This window comes from Phoenix dactylifera, chromosome 5 (assembly GCF_051530095.1).
Source record: "Phoenix dactylifera cultivar Ajwa chromosome 5, Ajwa_hap1_PhDact_Kaust_v1.1, whole genome shotgun sequence".
Classification (NCBI taxonomy): Eukaryota; Viridiplantae; Streptophyta; class Magnoliopsida; order Arecales; family Arecaceae; genus Phoenix; species Phoenix dactylifera.
The window spans coordinates 5,537,210-5,563,112 of NC_143194.1; the positions used below are offsets into that span (position 1 = coordinate 5,537,210).

At 47.3% G+C, this 25,903-nt stretch overlaps 2 protein-coding genes across 2 annotated transcripts; both read right to left on the reverse strand.

Annotated features, from left to right (window-relative positions):
- Nucleotides 1-256: 256 nt before the first annotated feature.
- On the reverse strand, nt 257-13,674 carry LOC149753435 (uncharacterized). The gene is made up of 3 exons (XM_089931124.1): nt 13,533-13,674; nt 7,342-12,551; nt 257-277 (listed from the first exon to the last, which is right to left on the reverse strand). The coding sequence occupies exons 2-3, from the start codon at nt 9,313-9,315 to the stop codon at nt 257-259; spliced, it is 1,995 nt and encodes a 664-aa protein (XP_089787250.1). The 5' UTR covers nt 9,316-12,551; nt 13,533-13,674.
- On the reverse strand, nt 13,609-21,994 carry LOC103711113 (E3 ubiquitin ligase BIG BROTHER-related-like). Its single transcript, XM_008797119.5, has 7 exons — nt 21,683-21,994; nt 21,293-21,578; nt 21,167-21,207; nt 17,819-17,860; nt 17,608-17,729; nt 17,410-17,518; nt 13,609-13,871 (listed from the first exon to the last, which is right to left on the reverse strand). The coding sequence occupies exons 1-7, from the start codon at nt 21,884-21,886 to the stop codon at nt 13,818-13,820; spliced, it is 858 nt and encodes a 285-aa protein (XP_008795341.3). The 5' UTR covers nt 21,887-21,994; the 3' UTR covers nt 13,609-13,817.
- Nucleotides 21,995-25,903: the final 3,909 nt, after the last annotated feature.

Consider the following 25,903-nt stretch of genomic DNA (forward strand, 5'->3'; position numbering starts at 1 on the left):
TCGGGTGTGTGGTGTGCTCTCACTAGCTAATCGGATTCCAACCCGCTGATACGTCATATATATATGATTTATTAAATAATTTCCTATAAATTTTTATCAGTCTACTTCTTGCTATTTTTGAAGTTAGTATCAGTACAACATCAACCTGGATCTAATTATTGAGAAGCTTCTTATCCCTGATGTTAGTCGCAATCAATCCGGAAATCTACTCCTAACCTACTTATCTTCGTGATAGGGCAAATCAAAAAGACGAGCCTCACCCGTTCATTCGTATCAGCTGACAAATTAAGAGAATAAAAATTTAAAAAATTTAGACACGTACAATGTAGACCGCACTAGTTCAAAAAAATAATTTGATAAATAGAGAATAAAAGAAGGGTAGAGGCAAAACGAACATTACATGAGATGAGATGATATGGTAAGAAATAATTAGATATCGCTACATCTTTCAGAAAATGCAGCTATAAACAAAATAAAATGGGAAGAAAATATTTATGCAGTCGATTCCAACTATTTTGGGATTAAGAATTGGTTTGCTTGAGTTGTAGATATAGTCCAAGATATTCCGACCGAGCTCCCTTATTTGTCATATGATGGAGTTTATCATCTCCTATGATTGTTCCTTGAAAAACGATAAAAAAGAAAACCTGGAATGTTCAATTTTGACCTCTTATTCTTGCAAAGGCGTATGTCGCTCCTGGCCTTGGTTCAAAGCTCTTAGAGAAGATGCAATTATATAAATAACTTCGCCTTTGCTTAGACGAGCAAGTGCACCCATGTCACCATATATAGGTAAGATCATAAACATGGGAAGGCATAGATGGTCCATGAGGAAGCTCAACAGAGGCAGGTTTCTGGTCTTCTCTCCTCCCATGAGAACATTTTGTAATGAAATTTATGGCTGTTGCTGGTGGTCCAAACCGAGAACGATTGGCACTGCGGTGTGAACGGGGTTCCGTCTGAGTTGTCTTGGTTGGTGTTGGTTGCGCTCCACCTTCCGCCAAGAAACCTGCAAACAAGCCTTGCACCACCACCAGGGTGGTGATGGCCCTCCGACGGTCAAGTCAGAGGAGATTGGAGGAGGAGGAGAGGTGATAATCGCAAGTAAGAGAGTGCTCTGGGAGATATTGCTCACCCCCCCCTTTCTCCCCCCAGCCGCATATATACCTGGCTGGGGGGTCTCTCAGGGGGGTTCGTTATCGTGGGGCACGATGGTGTGGCCACGGACATGGCCGTTACAGGGCGTCGTGGAGCAGCACCGGGTACGGCCACGTCAGGGCATAGTGGGGCTCCGCTTTGTACGGCTGATGCAGGAGATCGTGGAGCAGCATCGGATACAGCCGTTGCAGGGAGTAGTGGAGCAGGAGGCCGCGGCGTGCCTCTGGGGAATAGCCTGTCGTTATCAAGAGATCTCCGACTCGGGGTCGGAGCGCTGGATCAAGGGGCAGCCGACTCGGGGTCGGGCTGCGGAGCCGAGGATATCCGACTCGGGGTCGGATTGCTGGATCAAAGGGCAGCCGACTCGGGGTCGGGCTGCGGAGCCGAGGACGTCCGACTCGGGGTCGGAGCGCTGGATCAAAGGGCAGCCGACTCGGGGTCGGGCTGCGGAGCCGAGAATGTCCGACTCGGGGTCGGATTGCTGGATCAAAGGGCAGCCGTAGTCTTCCTGGGCGCGCGTGCCGGTCACGTGGGGCATGGCGGCTTATTTCCCCCGTAACAGTAGCCCCCCACTTCCGAGCCTGGAACCAGAAGGGGAACAGGTGAAGGAAGTGATGTTTCGGGATTGCCGCCGTTCCTCGGAGAGGCGCGCGCGCTTCGAGCTCCCCGCCCTTTTTATGGCATATGGCGGTTATTGCTGACCTGGCAGTCTGAGGATTTCGGCGGACATCCTTCCTTAATGGTGTCGATTCGCCTTTGGGGCGCGAGCGACCCTTCGGCAGCCAGGCGTCCTCTGGCGTCATCGAGGCGTCACTTGCCTTTCCGCCTATTTAATCGGGGGCCTTTCCCCGTCCGTCTTCTTCTTTACAGATATTTTCAAGTTTCTCCTTTGCGCAGCTGTTGCTGCCGTCGGACTGTTCACTTGTTTCTCCTTTGGCGCTCTCGGAGCCGTTCTTACCTCTTTTCCGGTGAGTTTTCCCCATTCTTCTACTTAGGGCTCTCCATACTTTCCCCTCTTATACTAGTGTACTCCAGTCGCTCCGGTCTTTCCCCCCTTCCTGTCCCCGTCCTGACCGTAGGTTTATTGGCCATTAGGAATGGGCGAAGTGAGAGCAGACCAAATTAAGTCGGAGCTGGTCGCCACAGACTTAGACAGACTCGTGGCTCGGTACCACCTTCCCGAGACCTGCAACGCCACGCTCCCGGGGCCTGAGGAGAGGATGTCCCATCCTCCTCCAGGGAAGATCGCCATCAATGAGGGCATTCTCCAGGCCGGGTTCCGCTTTCCCCCTTCGGACTTGGTCATGCAGGTGCTACGGGGTTTAAGAGTGGCACCGACGCAACTGGTGCCGAACTCGTGGCGGGCCCTGACGGTCTTCCAGGTTCTCTGCCGTATGCACGAGATCCCCGCCACCCTGAATGTTTTTTGGGAGTTCTACCCCCAGGACAAAGGGTGGTGGTGCTTCGCAGCGCGGCGAGGATGCGGCCTTGTCAAGGAGGCTCCTACCTCCATTCACAAATGGAAGGAGCGCTTCTTTTTTGTTGATGCAGATCCCTCTTGGGAAATCAGGGCGACCTGGGAGACCCCGATGAAGTCTCCGATTGGCCTATCGAGACTGTCAAGGGAGGAGTCCGATGGCTTGGCCGCCTTGAAGGGGTTGGTTGCCGAGGGCCAGCTCCCCCCGGTGGCCCGCCTTATTTCCGAGGATACTTTGGTGAATGTCGGTCTGAGCTCGGTCCCCACCGACCGTGAGTCCGCCACCGATTCTTTCTTGACTTTTTCCCTTCTTTCGTCCCGTTCTTTCCTTTGGTTTCTCCGTCTCCGACTATCCCGTCCTTTTTGCAGAGGTCGACGACGTCATGCGGTCGGTGAAGACAAAGGCTGTTGGTAGGGCGTCCCTGCTGGAAGCAGCCCAGAGGAGGAAACGAGCTCTTCCGAGCGGGGCCCCACCGGCGAAGAAGTCCCGTAAGGAGGTGCCTCCGATGCCGACCGACGAGTCCGGGCCCACCGATCAGGGAGACGTCGTGGGCACGGACCGGCAGCTGACGCTGTATCAGCCCTCCGGTGGTAAGATTGCCGCTACTCCGGAGGTATCATCCGAGCCTGCCCGAGACGGACGGGTCGGACGTGATCGGTCCCCGACCCGGCCTTCGACTCGGTCGGCTCCTGATGACTCGAGGAGGGACGCGCCGAGGCCCCGACCGAGCGGGACCCTATCAATTCCTGGGGTGACCCCCGCCCCGAGCGCGATCGGCCGGACTCTTCCCCAGGCGATGGATAGGGGTAAGGCTGCAGAACCACCGTCCGGCTCTGGGGAGAAATCGGGGTCTGCCTTCACTACCGATGGCGCCCGAAATCTCATCGAAACAGTGCTGCTGGAGAAGGACCGTCGGCGGGTCCGGGAGTTGGAGGTCTCTGACGTTGGGGCTGCCATCTGTGTCTGTCTCATGTCGGTGAGTGTTCTTCTGGCCGCTTTTCACCATTTACTGGCTCTGTTGTTCTCCGCCTGACTCCCTTATTTTTCCTATTTCTTAGCTCGCCCAGTACATGATCCGTCTGGAGGAGTGCTACAAGGAACAGGCGGGGCTTCTGGCGAAGGCCGAGGACCGGCTGAAAGCAGTGGAAAAGGGAGGCCAGGCTGTGGCAGGCAGGACGACCGGGGACTTCGAGGCGAGGCTCCGGGAGGCCGAAGAGCGGGCACTCGGCTTTGCTGCCCTCGAGAAGCAACTGTTGGAGGCTCAGGAGCAGCTCAAGGTTGCCTCGGGTCTCGAGGGCGAGGTCAAGAAGGCGGATGAGCGGGCCGAGAAGCAGTCCCGGAAGGCTGCCGACTACCGGGAGAGGTGGGAGAAGGCCCAGCGGTCAGCCGACAACGCCCGCAACCGAACCCGGTCTCTTGAAGCTAAGCTGGGCGAATTGGAGTCGGCCTTGGAGAAGTCCCGTGCGAGCGATCAGGAGCTTCATTCGCGCCTGACGGAGGCTGAGGCTGCTCGCATTGCTGCCGAAGCGAAGCACAAGGAGGCTCGGGCTGAGCTGCTGAGGGTCTCCACCGAGGCGGAAGGCCGGATTGTGGCGAAGGTCTTGGAGGCGAAAGCCCAGATTATGGAGCGGGCAGAGGCGGCGCTGGCCGAGAGGAGTGCGGAAATCGGGCGTCAGGCGGTAGAGGCTTATCGCCAGTCCGCCGAGTTCGCTCATGATATGTCGGAGGCAGTACAGGCCTATCGTCAGTCCGACGAGTTTGTCCGTGACGCGTCGGACGCGGGGGCCGAAGCCTTTGTCTTAGGCTTCGAGGAGGGCCTGGCAAGGGTGTCGGCTAAGTACCCCGAAGTTGACCTGAGCGAGATCTCCCTTCTCGACTCCTCTCCGGCGCCATTGCCTGTTGGTTCTCCTGCTGCTTCCCTACCTCCTGCGGACGAGCCCGACGTTCCCGACCCGGGAGTTCCTCCAAGCTGACCTCTTGTACCTTTCGTTGTCTTCTTTTTTTTTGTATACCGGCGTTTTGCCAAATTGTATGGGCCTCGGCCCTGAAACAATGAAAATTAATGCAAGTTGAATGTTTCTTCATCTCGCCTTCGTCCTTCTTTTTCTTTTAACTCTCGGTAGCGTCTTGCTGACTCCTGGCTCCCGAAATTCTTCCGGCGCTAGGCGAGGCATCCGAGGGTTAGGCCCCAGGAAATTCTTCCGGCGCTAAGCCAGGCATCCGAGGGTTAGGCCTCAGGAAACTCTTCCGGCGCTAAGCCAGGCATCCGAGGGTTAGGCCTCAGGAAATTCTTCCGGCGCTAAGCCAGGCATCCGAGGGTTAGGCCTCAGGAAATTCTTCCGGCGCTAAGCCAGGCATCCGAGGGTTAGGCCCCAGGAAATTCTTCCGGCGCTAAGCCAGGCATCCGAGGGTTAGGCCTCAGGAAATTCTTCCGGCGCTAAGCCAGGCATCCGAGGGTTAGGCCCCAGGAAATTCTTCCGGCGCTAAGCCAGGCATCCGAGGGTTAGGCCCCAGGAAATTCTTCCGGCGCTAAGCCAGGCATCCGAGGGTTAGGCCTCAGGAAATTCTTCCGGCGCTAAGCCAGGCATTCGAGGGTTAGGCCTCAGGAAACTCTTCCGGCGCTAAGCCAGGCATCCGAGGGTTAGGCCTCAGGAAATTCTTCCGGCGCTAAGCCAGGCATCCGAGGGTTAGGCCTCAGGAAATTCTTCCGGCGCTAAGCCGGGCATCCGAGGGTTAGGCCTCAGGAAATTCCACTCGTTGGTCGACCAAGGCTGGCGCATGCCGAGGCAACTGGTCGGGGCTTCAGGCTAGTCTGCTCTCGGGATGGTCATCGGGTTAGCCTGGCATCCGAGGGCCGAGCCTCGGGACCTTCCACTCGTTGGTCGGCCAAGGCTGGCGCAAGCCGAGGCGACCGGTCGGGGCTTCCGGCTAGTCTGCTCCCGGGATGATCATCGGGCTAGCCAGGCATCCGAGGGCCGTCAAGCCTCAGGAAATTCCGCTCGTTGGTCGGCCAAGGCTGGCGCAAGCCGAGGCGACCGGTCGGGGCTTCAGGCTAGTCTGCTCCCGGGATGATCGTCGGGTTAGCCTGGCATCCGAGGGTTGTCAAGCCTCAGAAAATTCCACTCGTTGGTCGGCCAAGGCTGGCGCGAGCCGAGGCGACCGGTCGGGGCTTCAGGCTAGTCTGCTTCCGGGATGATCGTCGGGTTAGCCTGGCATCCGAGGGCCGAGCCTCGGGACATTCCGCTCGTTGGTCGGCCAAGGCTGGCGCAAGCCGAGGCGACCGGTCGGGGCTTCAGGCTAGTCTGCTCCCGGGATGATCGTCGGGTTAGCCTGGCATCCGAGGGCCGAGCCTCGGGACATTCCGCTCGTTGGTCGGCCAAGGCTGGCGCAAGCCGAGGCGACCGGTCGGGGCTTCAGGCTAGTCTGCTCCCGGGATGATCATCGGGTTAGCCTGGCATCCGAGGGCCGAGCCTCGGGACATTCCACTCGTTGGTCGGCCAAGGCTGGCGCATGCCGAGGCAACTGGTCGGGGCTTCAGGCTAGTCTGCTCCCGGGATGGTCATCGGGTTAGCCTGGCATCCGAGGGCCGAGCCTCGGGACCTTCCACTCGTTGGTCGGCCAAGGCTGGCGCAAGCCGAGGCGACCGGTCGGGGCTTCCGGCTAGTCTGCTCCCGGGATGATCATCGGGCTAGCCAGGCATCCGAGGGCCGTCAAGCCTCAGGAAATTCCGCTCGTTGGTCGGCCAAGGCTGGCGCAAGCCGAGGCGACCGGTCGGGGCTTCAGGCTAGTCTGCTCCCGGGATGATCGTCGGGTTAGCCTGGCATCCGAGGGTTGTCAAGCCTCAGGAAATTCCACTCGTTGGTCGGCCAAGGCTGGCGCGAGCCGAGGCGACCGGTCGGGGCTTCAGGCTAGTCTGCTCCCGGGATGATCGTCGGGTTAGCCTGGCATCCGAGGGCCGAGCCTCGGGACATTCCGCTCGTTGGTCGGCCAAGGCTGGCGCAAGCCGAGGCGACCGGTCGGGGCTTCAGGCTAGTCTGCTCCCGGGATGATCGTCGGGTTAGCCTGGCATCCGAGGGCCGAGCCTCGGGACATTCCGCTCGTTGGTCGGCCAAGGCTGGCGCAAGCCGAGGCGACCGGTCGGGGCTTCAGGCTAGTCTGCTCCCGGGATGATCATCGGGTTAGCCTGGCATCCGAGGGCCGAGCCTCGGGACATTCCACTCGTTGGTCGGCCAAGGCTGGCGCAAGCCGAGGCGACCGGTCGGGGCTTCCGGCTAGTCTGCTCCCGGGATGATCATCGGGCTAGCCAGGCATCCGAGGGCCGAGCCTCGGGACATTCCACTAACCGGAGCCGAGCTTCCAAGTCGAGGTTGGCACCGACCCGGACCGTGCGGTCCGGGCGGCCTTCTTCGAGGGGAACTTCGATTACGCCCTCGGCCGGCTCCCCGTGCCGCAAGGCCACTTCGTCTCTGGCGTCAAGGGACTCGACGCTTAGGGCCTCCATGGGCTTCTTCCCTTTGAGAGTTGCTAGGAAACACTGCCGTGCGGTTGGTTGGTCACCTCGGACCTCTCCAATCCCGGCCGCCGTGGGGAACCGCATGAGCAAATGGTAGGTAGAAACCACCGCGCGAAGGGCGTTCAGTCCGGGTCGTCCGAGGATAGCGTTGTAGGCCGAGGGGACACGGACGACCAAGAACCCAAGTCGCACCGTGGCTTCTGCGGGTGCAACGCCCGCAGTCACAGGCAGCTCAATGACACCTTCGGCCGAGATAGCGTCTCCAGTGAATCCTATGAGGGGGGTGGATGTTTTGTGCAACAATTGTCGGGACAAGCTCATCTTTTGGAAGGCCTCGTAATACAAAATATCAGCTGAGCTTCCACTATCCACAAGAACACGCCTTACATCATAGTTCGCCATAGTGAGAGAGATCACCATGGCGTCATCGTGGGGAGTCTGAACCCCCTTTACATCTTCATCACAAAAAGCGATTACATTTCCGACCCGCTGCCTCTTCGCGACGGCCACTCCTGATGCTTCCGCCGAGCCCCCTGCGTTCCTCACGGGCCGAGAGCAGCCCCCAGTGATGGTGTGGATCACTCCCGCAACGGGTCGATTCTGCTCCCGAGGCTCCTGAGGGGCCGGGTCGGCCGGACGCGGGTCTGCCGGGGGACGTCGGTCGTTTACATATCGACCGAGACGCCCTCGGCGAATGAGAGCCTCGATCTCGTCCCGAAGCTGGAAGCAGTCTTCGGTATCGTGGCCGTGGTCTCGGTGGTACTCACAGTACGCCCGAGAAGGCCTCCTCCCAGGGATCTTCTTCATCTGCCTCGGGACCGGGAGGTCCTCCCGCCCCTTGACCTCCATGAGGATCTGGGCCCGGGGGGCCAGGAGTGGGGTGTACCGGTTGAAGCGTCGGTGCGGAGAACGAGGGCGTGTGGCGCCGTGGTTCCTTGCTGGTGACGGGCTTCTGCGCCGGCGTTGAGGCGTCGGGCTCCTCCTCTGGGGTGCCTCTTTTCGCCTTTTCTTCCCGGGCTTTAGAGGGGCCTCGGCGGCCTCCTTGTTCCGGTGGGAGGCTGCCTCCTCGGCGTCTGCATACTGGTTTGCCCGAGATAACAGCTCCGGGAAGCTCCGCGGCAGGCGTTTGTCCAGGGAGAAGGTGAGTCTGCCCTTCCGGAAGCCACGCTTCAGGGCTGAGAGAGCCACTTCCTGGCTCAGGTTCCGGACCTCCAGTGTAGCCTTGTTGAAGCGGGTGAGATAATCCCGCAGGCTTTCTCCCTCGTTTTGCCGGACATCAAAGAGGGAGTCGGAGACCAGTCGCCGCCTGCTACTGACGACGAAATGGCTGATGAAGAAGCGGGTGAACTGGTCGAAGGACTGGATGGAGTTAGCCTCCAGGCCGGCGAACCATGCCCTTGCCGGGCCACGGAGGGTCGCCGGGAAGGCCTTGCAGAGGAGCGGATCCGATGCTCCATGGAGGAGCATAAGAGTCCTGAAACTCTCCACGTGGTCCCGCGGGTCCGCCGCCCCGTCGTAGGGTTCGATCGCCGGCATTTTGAACCCCGGCGGGTTCGGGGTCCGCAGGATCCTCGAGGCAAGCGCCGGCTGGGAGGAGATCTCCAAGTCAGCGAAGGGATCTTTGGAGTGGCCCTTCAGGACCTGGAGTTGTCTGTGGAGATCGTCCACCCGCCGGTCCAGGGAGCGCGACCGGTGGGTGGGGGACAAGGAGCGGCGCGAGGGGGACCGACTGGAGTGCGGGCCCCTCGAGGACTGGGGTGTCTGAGAACGCGCCCGGGTCCGCCTCTCGTACCCCGCACAGCTCCGATGAGAAGGTCCTGGCAGAATGGACCGCACTCGAGAATCCTCCTCGCGCCGGCGCTCCTCTCCATGGGAGAGGAAGGAGCGCGGGTTGTGAGGAAGAGGCGAGTGCTCGGGGGGCAGCGGCTCCTGAGCCCGTTGCGGCACCCGAGAGATCACACCCTGCAGATTCTGCACTGCCTCCGCGAGGGTGCGAACCTGCTGGGCTAGCTGGTCGAACTGAGCAGCTTCGACCGTCTGAATGGGAGAAGGGGCGGTGGAGTGCTGCTGAGAGTGCGTTGGGGACGCAGCAGCCTCTCGGCCGGAGGCGCGAGAGGCTCCGCGACCGGAAGCATTGGAAGCTCCACGACCACCTCGCCGTGCCATTACGATCGTTCTAAGATTCGGCCCTTCCTCTAGCGCCAACTGTTGCTGGTGGTCCAAACCGAGAACGATTGGCACTGCGGTGTGAACGGGGTTCCGTCTGAGTTGTCTTGGTTGGTGTTGGTTGCGCTCCACCTTCCGCCAAGAAACCTGCAAACAAGCCTTGCACCACCACCAGGGTGGTGATGGCCCTCCGACGGTCAAGTCAGAGGAGATTGGAGGAGGAGGAGAGGTGATAATCGCAAGTAAGAGAGTGCTCTGGGAGATATTGCTCACCCCCCCCTTTCTCCCCCCAGCCGCATATATACCTGGCTGGGGGGTCTCTCAGGGGGGTTCGTTATCGTGGGGCACGATGGTGTGGCCACTGACATGGCCGTTACAGGGCGTCGTGGAGCAGCACCGGGTACGGCCACGTCAGGGCATAGTGGGGCTCCGCTTTGTACGGCTGATGCAGGAGATCGTGGAGCAGCATCGGATACAGCCGTTGCAGGGAGTAGTGGAGCAGGAGGCCGCGGCGTGCCTCTGGGGAATAGCCTGTCGTTATCAAGAGATCTCCGACTCGGGGTCGGAGCGCTGGATCAAGGGGCAGCCGACTCGGGGTCGGGCTGCGGAGCCGAGGATATCCGACTCGGGGTCGGATTGCTGGATCAAAGGGCAGCCGACTCGGGGTCGGGCTGCGGAGCCGAGGACGTCCGACTCGGGGTCGGAGCGCTGGATCAAAGGGCAGCCGACTCGGGGTCGGGCTGCGGAGCCGAGGATGTCCGACTCGGGGTCGGATTGCTGGATCAAAGGGCAGCCGTAGTCTTCCTGGGCGCGCGTGCCGGTCACGTGGGGCATGGCGGCTTATTTCCCCCGTAACAATGGCCATTATGGTTACTTTTCTCTGCAGGTGAACTTGGTCATTCAGGTACCATGGCGAACTTCATGATCTTAGCTATCAAGCGTAAGGGCTTATTTGTCATCAGAAAGAAGAGGAGCCCAAAATAATATTGCAGCTTCCACAGGATTTAACTCTTTCATCAACAGATATAGTCATCTCCACTACGCCTGGTTCAAATCATCAAGAACTCCCCTCCTTAGTGAAGCTAGATAGATGCCTCGTTTCCTTCGATTGGTTTATAGAGCATCCATTTTTTTTTACTAGTTCCACTATCAAAAGTTACAGTTAGACCACTTCCCTTTCTTGCTGAAAGAAAATGAGAAGAAGATCACCAACAAACCTTCAGATTTGAAGACTCGCAAAGCTATGGTGGAATGAAGCCCCAACATCAGAAGACTCAACTGCCACCATGGTCGGAAAACTCAGATACGTTCATTCCAAGCTAAAAAAATGGAACAAAAGCAAAAGCGGTAACATCATCCAAAGGATTAAGGATCTCAAGCAAGCAATTCTAGACATAGACATCCAAGAAGAATAACGAATGCGCTCACAATAGAAGAGGGAGCCAAAAGATCTATAACCCAAGACTTCAACTAAAAAAACTAGTTGGTGCAGCAATTTGAAATTCTTATTAAGCTAAAAAAGCTCATATTCTTCTTTACAATTTTTTTATAGTCACAGAAAGCATAGTTCGAATGGAGGGATGTGAAATTTATGCAGCTAGTAGTTAGTTAGCTAGTTCTCTCTTTTATTTTGCTAATACCGATGGATATCTGAAACTTTCTAATCGAACTAGTTGATTATTTAATATAAGTGGCATTATTGGATTGATTTGATCATAATTGTTAGTATTATGTGGATATTGTTCATCTTAGATCTAACATATTCTCTTGAGCTCTGCCTAGAGAGTACGGCCATGTCACGCGGTCGGACCCGGGTGCCGGAATCAGGGCGTGACAAAAACTCTAGACTTAATCCTCAAGCAGGAGGAGACAGCACTCAAGAATCAATTGGTTCAGGTATAACGATTGAAACAACAGGTATTTTCACATTACTGCCAGCTCTAGAAAGACAGAATATAATCTGCAGCATCATGCACGGAGGCAAAATAACTACAGATTCAGACTGCATCAAAGAAGCATTTTTCAGCTATTATACCGAGCTCCTTGTTTCTTCTGAAAACATGCCCATGTCAGTGGATTGGAAAGAACTATTTCCAGATCATAACTATGACCTTTTGGACCTAGTATGCTGTTTTCGGTTTGCCGATCGAAGGGCAAAGCGCCAGGACTTTATGGATTCCTGGCTTCATTCTACCAGATTTTTTGGGATTCAATCAAAACAGACCTGTACGCAAGTTCTTCATTGACATAAATTCTAACGAAACCGACATCTCTAGACACAACTTCTCTTTCATCTCCCTCGCTCCGAGGCAGCAAGAATGCACATCCATTAGAGACCACCGAGCAATAAGTCTTGTAAATGGAATTCTGAAAATTTTATGCAAAGTGCTTAGCATCAGGTTGGCTGAGCATCTAGATTCACTGACATCCGAAGGGCAATCCACATTCGTGGAGGGGAAACAGATATCACACAGCTTCATAAGTGCAATGGAGATTTTATCCTACTGCAACAGAACTAAAACCAAGGGACTTATGCTCAAAATTGACTTCAAAAAAAGCATTTGACAATATTAAATGGAGTTTCTCAATAAAGATACTCAGGGCACGAGGCTTTGGGAAACGTTGGTGCAACTGGATCTCAAACATTCTTCAAACAAGCTTGCTTTAATGATCAATGGCGAACCCACAAACTGGCTTCTAGTAAGGAAGGGTCTCAAACAAGGGGACCCTTCCATCCCTCATGCTCTTCATTCCTGTGATCGACATCCTAGAAAGAATGCTGAAATTGGCTTCACACAGTAAACGAATCGTTGGTATCGGAGCAATGGAGAAAACAGGTGCTATCAACTGTATCCAATATGCAGATGATAACAGTTATCATGTGCAGAGCTGAAAGGAAATGCGTTAGCAAACTCAAATTTATCCTCTACTCAATGGAACTCCTCATAGGTCTTAAAATCAATTTCGAAAAAAAGAATCCTTCCACTTACCATCGCCACTTACTATTGGCCTGGGTTGATTGCAATCGCCACTTACTATTCGACCAACAGGAGTCCTTCCACTTGGTTCAACTGCATAGCAGAAGATGTGGGTCGCTCTCAGTTCTCCACAATTTGTAAGGCTCAACCGTAGCCTGTGCTTTGTCTTAACCAGGGATTTCTGTACCGTACAATAAGCCCAGAACTAGCATCTCATCAATCAGAATAAGCACATCCTTATGATGGGTCCGGAGTTTGCTATTAGCTCGCCCAACCAAATGAAATCACTCAGTAAAATAGGTTCCTAGGCTCAAGAATAACTATATATGAAGTTCGTAGACATAATTCAGGATTATCAGAGAGCACAATATACCAGTAATTGTCTAAACATGTCAGTTTAACATAATCCATATAATTTGGGAATGCAAATCTGAATAATGTTAGTGTTCCAGACAAGGTACGCGGAACCGACCGAACCGACGTACCGGTGAAGACCGGTACCGGTCCGGTTCTAAAAAAAAAAAGGGCGGACACGCGCGCGTCGCGTTATGCTGCAGGGTAGCATTTAATGCCACTATGTCGCATTAAAAGCGCCTACACGGGGCAGCGCGTGGGCTCGCTACCCCGCACGGTGAGCCTGCGTGGTTCCCTGCGCGTGGACTACGATTCCCACCGCGTGGAATGCGTGCGGGCACGAGTCGGGGACGCGTTTCCCCACTCGCGCCTGCGTCCCCGCGCGCGGGCGTGCGCTCCCCGCGGCCTCTCTCTCTCTTTTTCTTCCTCCTCTTCTTCCTGAGCTCCTCTTTTCTTCCCTCTCTCCTCCTCTCTTCTCCTCTCTTTCCCCCTTCTCCTACAAGCAAAGGAGCTCTTGTTCCCCGCAAGGTGCTCGGGAGGAAGAAAGAGGCCCGGTAGCGCGAGAGGTCTTCTTCCCCTCTCTCCTCCTCTCTTCTCCTCTCTTCCCCCCTTCTTCCCCGCGAGTACCGGTGGGAACCAGTGCGGTTTGCACCGGTACCAGGCTTGTACTAGTGCGAGCCGTACCGATTCGCACCGGTACGGGCAAGGAACTGTTTGGTTTTGACCTCTTTGGGGTCGGAACCAAATTCCACCGTTTTACCGTACCGGTGGAGGCTGGTACCGGTACAGTACAGGTTCCGACCAGTTCAGCAGATCATGATTCCAGAAAATATCTCTACTCCCTTTTTAGATAAGTAATTCGAACTATAGCACAAAAACACCTACCTACAGTTTACATTATCTGGGAGCCTGCTACCTGGGCCCGGGTTGAGGGAGGCAAATAAACTCCGCAAGGACAGAGTAGAAAAGTAGAATACTCTGGAGTGGTAATGAATTTATGGATTGGAGTATATTGCATAATATAGCAATTTATGCATTTAAGTTGCAGCATCTAACAACTCCATTTGACTATGAGTGAGTATCGATGGATGCAATATTTGAGACAAATATAGCCAGAGGAGCTTTCTTCTCATTGCATTCAAATAAGGCAATGGCAACTTCTATCAGGTGTCATTCCTGCTTATTTCCAGAGGTAGAAACCTCAGTGCTGCAGATTGGACATACCTGCACCAAATCAAAAAGATGTGATGGGTCAGTTTCATCTGAACCCTGAGAAAAAAATAAAAACAATAATCAGAATATAAGATTGATCTGAAATAGTTAGTGTTATAGAAAATACAGCATCGTATCAGATAAAAACTGGTGCAATTTCTAATGGACTTTCCTGCCCAATTCCAATCATCTTAACATGTCTCCGATTGCACAAAGTTTTGAAGATGTATCCTGCAAACATCTTCTCATGATCTAAATTTAGGCATAAGTGGAAACCCTGCTCATCTGGTACTAGTAATTCAGGTTCATGATATCCTGCCCATCTGCTACTAGTAATTCAGGTTCATGATACGTTTGAACTGAAAAGGAAAGCTCAAATTTTAATTCATAAAACAAAGTCCTTCAATTCTCCCTGGGTCAAATAAAAGTTAAAGACCAGGTAAGGATTACAATTAATCGACTGCTGACTGAAGGGGCAATAACTAAGAGGGAATGCTGCAGAGAAGCAAACAGGAGAGGTTAATGCCAAAATAGTGGCTGTGAGATAATTGACACCATTTTGGGTAATATTTTCAGGTGAGAAGGTGGAAAATAAAGCACTGGGCAGAGCAAGGTCACATGGGGTACACTTGTTTCCAATGAAAACATTTAGAAATATATTTTCCGATAGAACAAAATTTAATAACAGACAAACTAAGTTGCCAATCAAAATTTGATAACAGACAAATCCAAGGTCCGCCATACCGAATCCGGTAGGCGCACCGGTTGCCTACCGGACCGGTACGGTTTCGGTTCGTAAGAAAATCGGGCGGTACGAACCGAGAAGTCTTTCCCGCCGGAGCCGGGAAAGAAGAAGAGAACGAGAGAGAGCGCGGGGGAGAGAGGGAGGGAGACCACCTGTGGCCGCCATCGGAGAGCCGCGGAGGGGCGACGGAGGCCGGTGGGGGGCGGGGAAACCGCGGGGGCGCGGCGGAGGATGAGGCCGCGGCCAAGAAACAGGGGACACGGCAGCGGCCTCCGCCGCGCCCCGGCGGGTTCCCCCGCCCCCGCCGGGCTCCGCCGCCTCCCACTGGCCTCCGACGCCCCTCCGCGGCTCTCCGATGGCGGCCACAGGTGGTCTCCCTCCCTCCCTTCCCCGTGCTCTCTCTTTTTCTCTTCGTCTTCTTCGTCTCCGGCATGAAACCGGCCTGTACCGGTTTTCACGGCTCTGGCGTACCGGTAGCTGGCCGGACCGGTTCGTACCGGCCGATACGGGCCGGTTCGGCATACCATGGACAAACAAAATATCGCCGTCTCGGTATCGGACCCCATACCAGTGCCACACTAGCGTAGTGTCCGTATGGTATGGTACGAAATTTTTTTGGCGTACCAAGTGTCGGTATGCCATCCGTATCAGATACCAATACGCCATCCATACCGGGTATTGGTAACGAACCGGTACGGTACAATACGCCTTGTATCGCTCAGTTCGGGCCGGGATAGCATACTTGAGACAAAGTAAGTTGTCCATCTGCTAGGTGGTTTCATTACACAAAATAGTAGTGGGAGAATATTTGGGTCAGGTGCCAAGAAGCAACATCTCTCAAGGAGAGAAAAGAGAAAAAAACAGAACAAAAAAAAGATGTACTCAAGAAGCAAGTGCATGAGCAAGTTTCCAACAAGAATTCAATATTAATGCAACAGCCTGTGTAGAACTTTTCATCCTTAGTTGCTAGAATCAGGAGCAAGAATGGAAGTGGATGTTCAAAAAAGTAAAAACACTTCAAGGTGGCTCTTAGGAAGTGGGTACAAATTCAAGTTTCCAGGGGGTTTCTGATGCATGTACGTTTCCCTAGACGGTAGTTTCCATCTACTAAGGTCAATTGTACTGCTTGTCAGAAATGATGTAGTTCAAGTCATATAACAAAAAGAAAAAGGGAAAAGAAGGTTACATCATGGTACTAAAACTTCTAGATGCATTAAGACAATATTGTTTAGCACTTGAAATAGTTAAAAGTTGTTGCCATGACAACAAAAATCCACGAAGAAGTTGCAAATGTGTTGATACACATATAGTCTATGTAAATAGCATACAATTTCCGGGTTCTAAGGACTGCTGTGCCATGCTTAAATATCCCAAAGGGTTGGCATCTGGAAATCTTAAAAATTCAAATTCCCAAGCAGCATTGCAAGAGAGCTAAAGCTACAGATAAGTGCTAGTCTAGATCAAAGACAATAATTGTGAAGAGTTTGAAATCCAAAAAGCAATGAGCAAAGAATATGGTTAGGGGATTAGCAAGTGGTCAAACTATGTTAGCGTTCTAAAAAAATAATAAAAAAAAAAACTTACAAATGCCACTTCAAAGGCTTGGGAACCGGTTCATGCGGATGGCCTCCAAGGCCTGATGGTTCACAAATTCAGTGTGTCAAGAAAAAAAGAGGACTTCCAAGAATCTAGGGACTGGGAAAGGAGACAGGAACATTCATAAGGAAACAAGATCAAAGGAAGAGTCCACCAATTAGGATTTCTTGAATGGTAATGCAGAGACTCTACACCAATTTACAGTGAACTAAATTTGATGAGGTATTGATGGAATCCCCTAATAACTGATCAAACCTGAATCTTTAACATGGTTCCAATTGTATTCCGAATGGTTTGCCAACCAATAACAAATATATTGCAAAGATGATCCAGCTAAAACAACCAACAAAGACAGAAATGAAAAACTTGAGAATGTCGCATCCATTAGTGAAAACCAAGGAAAAGCAGATATCTTACAAGTAACCATCGAATTTTCATCATAACCTAGTAGAATGACTAAGACATGCAATATCCACCGAGAATATGTATATAAACAACCATGACTCTTCACATCTTATCCAGTCAAACAAACATTTATGCGACATTATAACCAATTAGATCAGAAACAACTGGACCCAGTCATTTTTTCCATAAGGACAAGGTTAGGTAGCAAGAATTTTGTTTCCCGAGTTGTTTAGACATTGTTACATTACTAGCACTGAATAAATATCAAATGGTCAAGGCATATCATATATATGGTAACCTAGTAAATCATATTATTCCGAACAAAAAATGTTGATAAATGTTTGAATTTTAATAAAAAAGAATTAAGAAGCACACTAAGTGCTAATAAAATAACTCCAAAGAACAATACTTATCCATGTAAATCTTTTCCAAAGGTAGATGATTATAGTGACTGTTAGGCCTAAAGGTGGAAACTAAATATCCTATGAAAATCTTAATTCAAAAATGAATATTAGAAAAAAATAGTCACTTTCAACCAACAAATGGAATGAATTTTGGCAAAATGTAAAATTATAAGGGGTGGTATCAAGACCTGGCAAAACTAAGCAAATGAGAAGTATAACAACAATATTAATCAGTCTTTAACAACAGCTGTGCCAACATATGTTCCATCCCATGTTAACTAGTTTGTCATTAAAAGAAAAACTAAAATGTACAGTGATCTTAATCAAACAAATGAAAATATAGAAAATCATGAAAATATGGAAGTACAATTATAACTGTCTTGTATTAACAATATCATACCTTGTTTATTTGAAGCCACTTGTATATACACTCAGAATGATATGCATGCTTGCATGAGAGCACAACTATGGATTCACCATCCTCATACTCCAGTCGGCAAATAACACACCTAAAAAATATAAATAATCATCAAATTTACAACATATTATCAACCCTCATGATAAAGGATGCTAGAAGTCTGTAAGAGCCTGCGCATACTGATCAGTGTTGCCATCTTGCACGCTTCCTGCCTTGTAGTTGACTGAAGGCAGAGAGGCAATTGTGACAGCAGATAGGCCTCTGCTCTCAGTTCCAACGACCTCACCCAATGCAACTAGTTCCTGATATAACAAAAACATTATAAAAGACCAATTCATATGCAAGATTCGAAGTTTAAATGTGAAACATCATGTAATGAAATTTATCTTACCTCATAAGAGTATTCATCTGGATCAACCTCTTCCCAAGCATCCTGAGATAGATAGAAGATAAAGGGTAAGGGCTGAAAATTTACATCTGAAGTCTTGGCTACCCAAATCACAAGGTATTAATACAGTTTGTATTGATTACACTATAAACTCTCTGAAACTCATAAGTAATTGCCTGCAAAAGGAATCTTAAGTAGCTAGTATCAAATCCTGTTATTACATACAGGTGACAGGGCCCCCTGTTATTATTTACATTTATGTTCTTATAGATAACAATCAGAAAATCTCAGAAATGTAGTTTCAGTCATCAAGTAACGTATTATAGTTAAAAACGTTGCGGAATTCATAATTCATTGTTTTGCAGAAGAGGATATTGTTTCTTATAGATAGCATTTGAAGCAAGGGGTAGTACAATCTTGTGCACCAAGTAAGGCGTCCTGAAAGGACATAGTGACAGCATTAAAGACAATTGTGGCTGTCCAGAATAAACATTTTTTTATATAAATATTAAATCACCCAAGCCAAGATCAAAATTAGACATATAAAGCAATGTAATGTCGCAATAGCTTGTTTCTTCAAGTAATGTAAGTTTTATTCAGTAGGTAAGAATTCCTTATGCTTAACATGGTGATAACCACATCTTTCACTTCATGTGAACAGCATTGGATATTCTCTTGAGTTTAAATTTGACTAGGCTGTATGCTAGTTGGGGAATAAGACATTTGGATTATGCAAGAACAACTATACTTAACAATACTTGTGATTCTAATGAAAAGGATAAGATTTTATACATGGTTTCCCTAACTTCTCCTTATGGTTCAACCAAAATGAGAATTCACTCAGATTTCTGTAGATTCAAGTTCAAGATCTGAAATATACCTTATTCTCCATATGCTAATAGCAATCACAAACAATCTTATACCCTTAGAATTAACGTAACCAATCCAAAACTTAAAATGAAGTTTTGTGCTAAATAATTTGTTTAAACATTAGCATTTGATTTTCCATTTACAGCAGAAGAAATGTAGTTGATGTTCTTATCAATTTGATCAAGCAAGATGAAATAGTTGGACTTTTGTAAAATCATGTTATGGCACAATCATATAATCAGAGTAGGTTTGAAACAATAATGGCTCACAAATAAGTGGGTTAAAAGTGAGTCTCATTATTGGTTGTAAATGTCTCTGATATTCTAAGAACTTAAATAACAGATACATCCAGAAAATGAAAGAAAATAACAGATATTAGTTTAATCATTCTGTTCATTCCATAATTTCCATTTATCACCTTTCACTACCACACAAGGGGAATGAATTTCAATCTAAATCAATATTCATTTGATTCCCTTATTTCAGAATCCTTCATCACACCCCATGTTGTGTGAAACTTTAAACATTACTATTTAAAACTAATCTGTTTCAAGTGTAGAATAGTCCACATTCCCCAACTTTCTTAGCCAGAAAACATTGCAAATTAACTTTTTAAAAGTGTAGAAACATATGCAACCTAGTACTCTCGGACATCCAGCATAATGCACTTGCAGCTAAGAACCTCTAAAAGATATTCTCAATTTGTCATGATAAAGACCTGAAATGAGACAACTATTTGATGTGAATGCTTCAATCTCAGATGATGCAAAAGTTACAAAATCTGATCTTACATCTGCGGCAAAAACACTGCAACAATGGAATTACTATAAATTTGTAAGCATCATTGTCAACAAAATAAAATCACAGGTAACATCCTTCTAACCCCTCTCACCGGAAACCTAATTTGTTAATAAATCCTAAAATTTACTTAAATTTCTCTTGCAATCCCAAAGCTCAACCTAATTCTACAATACAAATCATTTGGCTGCATTGCCCCATCAAGAAGAGAAAAGGAAAAACTTACTTCAGCCCTTAGGTAGTCAAGTTTTTCTTGGTCCTTTCACTGATCAAGTTTCTCCTGCAGTGGCTCTCTTCTCCCACACGTTTGATTTCTTAGCAAATCACTCACTCTTATTATCTTACATTACACTAAGGGCACGTTTGGTTCACAACCAGAATTGAAATCGGAACGGATGGAAACAAAAGTCGGAATGGTTATATTCTCCGATGCATTTGGTTCGTGACCAGAATTAGAATCAGAATCGGAATCGGAATAGGATTTGAATAGTATAGGAGAGTAGGGATTGGATTTGAGAGATTGTGGCATTCCCATTCCTCCTAGAATCGGAATGGAAATGGGATTCCCTCCAACCAAATGGTTGGAATGGGAGTCACTCATTCTAATTCCCATTTCAGAGTCCAACTCCCTTCAACCAAACATGCCTTAAATTAAGATAACAGCCCCAAACCTTTACACTCACTAGCAAAGAGCTCTCTACAATGCTCAAAAATTACAAATGCCCTGGAATTCAAGAACCCCCACGTAGTTATGTAGATCCTATCTACTGAACTTTCACCAAATATCTTTCAGTTTATATTCCCTAGTTTTAGATCTTTAAAATAATCTCATTTATAAAATCAATGCTGCCATCGTATACATATCTCCCTTCTATTTTTAAATCCGCCCCTGCATAACTAAGACAGCTTTATCCATTTTATACTTATTTGATTTGGAGTAGGGTTTCAGGTAGAACATTCATAACCTTTCCTTCAATATCTCACTTAGTTATGTCATAACGTAAGCATAGTTAGCTCACATGTATACCCCCATTCAACCTAGTATTCATGTGAGCTTCATATAAAAGTTACTTAGATCAAAACTTAAAAGGTACTTCGCTGACTTTTGTTACCTAACACCTTTCATTTTATGACATAACTCTAGTGATACCCTTTAGTTCTACATAAGCAAAGGTAGTCTAAAACCCTGACATAATAAGGTGTTTCTTCCTGTTTAACCTTAGAAGCTAAGCAAACTGAGGTTCCAGTAGAGGATGTGAATCTAATGTTACCTATAAGATATAACAAAACATGCAACATACAATCCAAAATACTTCAATGCAACATAAAGTTAATGACTTGTAATGCTTCTCTCTTTGGTTTTTCACACTACTCATGGATGATTATAGGCAAACACCAGTTTTCTAAATTCTAATAGATAAATACATCTCCAGGTACCTGATAAATTACTTCAAACATGCAAAAAACAAGATGACCAACAGAGATCGTCCATCCATGACTAATGAAAATGCTAAGCTTTGTAATAAAATAGATCGAAATGATTCAAGAGCCGTTTCTCATTATGAACTGATAAAAAACCTAAATTTCGTACTTCTAACAACTTTGTAGTTCTTGGTGGATCAGTGAATACAGCGGTCTTCAGTAACTGAAGCAATCACAAACAAAAATTTACCGATCTCTCACCTGAGAGTGATTGCCATGGTCCCCGTGATTCTCCACACCCCCTAAAAATAACAAATTTCAGATCAATTCAAGATCCAACACTATAATAGATGACAGTAAGAAAGAAAATATGAAAGATTTTCTCACAGTCGTTCAATCCGGCAAGGGCCATCAACCGGACGGCCACCTCTCGCTCCTCAGCGTCCTGCAATGCCCTCGCGAAGGCCTCATCACTCTCAAATTCGGCAGAATCGATAGACCGGTCGTTGGCATCGAATGCGTCCTCGCCGTAATCGCTCCCCTCGGCGCTCCCCGCCTCCTGGATACGGTGGTCTGGATCGTCGCCGTCATCGTTCTCGTCGCTCGCACCGTCGGAGCTCTCGTAATCGCTGCCCTCTCCGCCGTTCATCCGCAGCATCATGTACGCCCGCTCCTGGACGAAGAATTCCCCAAACCCAAGAACCTCAGAAAACCTAGCGCGAATCCCTAAAGCAAAGATCCAACGATAGGGGGAGGGAGAGGGTCAAGGGGGCTCACTTGTTCTTGAAGCGCACGGGCGAGGGCGAGGTCGGCGTCGACCTGGCTGAGGCCGGTGAAGGGCGTCCGGGCGGGCGGCCGCGGAGGCGGTGGCGCCAACCCTGCAGCGGGCTCGGCCTCGGCATCCGCCGGTGTTGGGGTTTTCGGGCTATGGTTTTCGTCGGCAATCTTGTCTCCGGTGCCGCTCTCCTTCGCGTTCTCCATCGGGGAGCGAACGCGAGAGAGAGAAAAAGGGGGGATACGGAAAAGATATGCGATTTAAACCCGACTTTAAATGGAAAACTGGAAGTGCAATACTACGAGGCTTTGTGGCAATTTTATACCGGACTTCTGAATTCGAGTTCTAATTCTAATTAAGCCGTTGCGGAGAAGAATAGGAGTGGGAGGTTTAACGTTATTAAGAAGTGGAGCAGTTTAAGAAAGGAGTTTGAGGGGAATACTGGATTCGTGTGGGGCCTGTCGTAGGTGGAGGGGTTGGTGCATCACGAAGGTGAAGTACCCTGCGCACGCACAAAAGTAGATCGGTCTGGTTTTATTTTAAGGTGAAAACCAAAAAAATCAAAGCAAACGGACTCCTCTACCATCCATCCCATGACTTAATATATATATATATATATTCATTTTTTCTCGTCACCAGGCTTCTCTTATTTCTCCATTCATCCACGGAGCCATCCTACCCCTCTCTAAGTCTTTTTCTCCTCCACCAAAATTAAGAACCTCTTTCTCTCCAATGGCTATGGACTATATTTACCGGTACAAAAAAATAGTATACACTTGGCATATTTCTAATATATGCTTTAAGCTTCTTTTTTTTTTAATAAATCGGATAAATTAAACCAAATAAGTATAAATATATATATATATGAAAATCGGCAAACAAAATATTTAACAACAATTCAGGAAGATTTGTCGTAATATCCTATTATGTTGATCTTATGATTGGCCATATAAGATGCTATTCAATCGGCAACAATATTAGTTTTTTTGAATATGTGAGAAATCTCAAAAGAGATTAATGTATGCAACAAATGCTAGCAATTCTGAAGAATAGAATGAAGACTAGATTTAGCAAGTGGTGAATTTGAAAGCTATCTAATAACTGTTAAAGAATCTTAATTCAAGAAAGCATTGGTCGCTCTCAATGTTGGAACAATAAAATTCAATCTTCCCCATGCCACACACAATTCCGCTATTGGAATAGTTGTATCATAGATCTTAACTCCATCACAGTCACTAAAACATCACTAGCACCTCTAATGAGAAATACTGCTCCACCAAAAGTACTTCTCTCCTACACACTGCTATCAAAGTTGACATTAAGAAAATAAGGGGTGGTAGCTTTCAAGTAACATAAAATATCTTTTACGATGCAGAAATTGTCTGAGAAGAGACACAAATTGCCCCTACTATCAACGGACCTTTTGAAGTAGTATTCTAGAGGAAATTCATGAGCTTGTGTGGAAGCTTTTAGCAAAATTAATGAAGCACTTTGTCCAAAATCTTAAAAAATACGTTCATTTCTTGCTAGCCATATATAATAAGCAATATAACAAATTAAAACTGCTTTAGAGTGTCTCATATTAAAAGAAGATCATTCTTGAATTAAGTTGAAGAAATTCATCCAAAGTTAAAGAAGAGAATGTTGATAAGTACTGAACTGGAGCCAGTCTTCATACCTAAAAAGACTCTACCTTTGAGATGCAGCAGTGACCCAATATATACCTTCAGGCAAATTAATACACATCCAAATAAATTAATACATAGTTTTCAAAAAGTCATGTTTACCAATACATAATATATGTCTATAGTTTTCAAAAAGTCATGTTTACTAATACATAATATATGTCTAGGTGATACACACTCGATGAATTTTTAATATATACTCTAGCTTCTTTGACCATACTCAACAATAACACAATACATACCTTCAAGCAAATTGATATATATCTAGGCAAATCGATGTAAAGTTTCTAAAACATCATATTAACAAGTACACAATACATGTTTTTATGATACATACTCAATGGGTTTCTAATACGTACTACCTTGATATATACCCAATAGTGACTTAATAGATATATTTAAGAAAATTGATGTATATCCAGGCAAATTGATATACACTTTTCAAAATATCGTGCTCACTATACACAATATATATTCAGGTGATACAGACTCAACAAATTTTTAATGTATATTTTAAACTTCTTTGATACATATCCAACAACGATACAATACATACTTCCAAGCAAATCGATACATAGTTTTTAGAATATAGTATTTGCTAGTACACGGTTTATGGCCACTTGATACACGCATGGGACATATGCCTTCATGAGAAAGAAGATTTGAAGGAGAAAAGAACTTGAGGAGGAGAAGGCTGCATGGATAAATGGAGAGAAAAAGACGACTTTATAAGAAAAAAGAAGGGATAAAGGCAGACGACCTAATGGATGATGCTTCACGTATTTTTTTTTAATTTTTTAAGTCAAGGGATGAATGGACTCCGTCAGTAGGAGAAGTTCTATCCCACTTTGACTCTTTAGTTTCCACTTTAACAATAAGATTTGTGGCAAAATATGAAGATTGCTCCATACGATCTCCTTTAGTGTGTGCACCAGAGGATGTTTGTTCGTACACGATGTACATAATCGAGATAATATGGATGGCTGTGATGCAATGGGTGGTTTGCACATGGAACAAATTTAAGCATATTTGGACCATGTATCTCGGGCTCTAGTTGATGTTTTAAGATTTTTGCAGGCTCGGATGTTCTAGTTTGAGATTGTTACTTTTGGCAGAGCTGTGTATATGTGGTGTATGTCACGTGTTGCATATGCTATGTGTGATAGTAATGCAAAATGCCATTGAACTTTTTTTTTTACTAGAAAAATTTTAGATGCGGATAGAAGTGTTTGTTCATTGCAAGCTTGGGATAGAATGAATTAGAAAATCTAGAGTCCGCGTATTTTTAAAAACAAAATGATAGAGAAAGAGAAAGTGAGATATATATACACACACAAATGTATAATCGGCTATGCTTCTTTTTAAAAGTAGCAAGGTCACTCTAATTGCCAAACATAGTTTTTCTCCCAACTAGATCCTAACATGCTGATGAATAAATTAGTATATATTTAAAGTTTGACATCTTAAAAATTTAGAGTCAAGCCTTTGTTTAAGAGCTTTAGACACAACCAGATTGTGTCCCAAGATTATATTTATATCTTTGGACTTGTACTAGTTCGTAGGTATATAAGTTTGGGTCGGGTCAGGATCAACTTCAAATAGGATCTGGACCAACTGATCTAGCTAAATGACAACTCTAAGTATAATCAGAAACACGTATAAATTAGTAAAGTGTCCATAATTTTATATTTTAAAGTTTTTAAGAAGTAACCCTAGAGTCCTTTTAAGTATTTGATATTTTTAAATATTTTAATTTATTTATATAGGTCATACATAAAGAGTCGCTATATATGTAGCAATATAGTTCAATCTGTTCATAATGGAATAATTAGTGAAGAAATGAGAAATGCTACATATTTCTTTTTATGGATTGAGATTATGCTTCTTGCTTCAACTGCCCTTACTATATATCCCTTCCATCTTATACATTCATGAGGAAGAGTGCTACTAAGGTAGGACAAATCATGTCTTATTCGGCCAAAGTTATGGCATATGCTTGCCAAGTTATTTTTGGATCATTGTAGAAAGCTTGGCATAGAACATATATTAGCTTAAATATAGGTTAAGATTAGACAATTAAGTAGTGATTCTAAAAGTGTAGCCCAACCTGGTTTGAGTTTTGCATACGCACAAGTTCTTGTGAATGAACTTATATAGATTTCTATAATGTATACTAGTTATTGTGTAAGAAGAGAAAAATTTTGGCCATCAATTTTTAGTTATACTTCTCATTTTCTCGATAAATTAGAGGACTTGTTTGGAGAGAAAATGCTCAAGACGGTCAAAATAAGTGCCACTAAATAGCAGAGATTTGGGACAATGTCCCTTTCTTAGTTAAAGTATTAAGTCTGTATTATCTCTTTTAACTCAACCATCCTTTAACTTTGTTATACTTTGTATTGGTTGGTTAGCCTAGCATCATGGACTTACAACCCAAAAGCCTAAGCTGTTAGGAGGAGGACTGGCCCAAGTTAATAAACCCATGTGGCATCCCCTTTATTAGTTAATGTAGGACTATAACAATCTCCCCCACCTAAT

What these genes read in the sequence shown, in the direction of transcription:
- LOC149753435 (XM_089931124.1), bottom strand. Translation starts at nt 9,315, where the DNA reads ATGGCACGGCGAGGTGGTCGTGGAGCTTCCAATGCTTCCGGTCGCGGA. An exon ending in TTGCACCCGCAGAAGCCACG is followed by an intron (nt 278 to 7,341) that starts GTGCGACTTGGG and finishes TTAATTTGTCAG; the next exon opens with CTGATACGAATGAACGGGTG.
- LOC103711113 (XM_008797119.5), bottom strand. Translation starts at nt 21,886, where the DNA reads ATGGAGAACGCGAAGGAGAGCGGCACCGGAGACAAGATTGCCGACGAA. An exon ending in ACCATGGCAATCACTCTCAG is followed by an intron (nt 17,861 to 21,166) that starts GTGAGAGATCGG and finishes TATCTATCTCAG; the next exon opens with GATGCTTGGGAAGAGGTTGA. An exon ending in AGTGGCTTCAAATAAACAAG is followed by an intron (nt 13,872 to 17,409) that starts GTATGATATTGT and finishes GATTTGGTGCAG; the next exon opens with GTATGTCCAATCTGCAGCAC.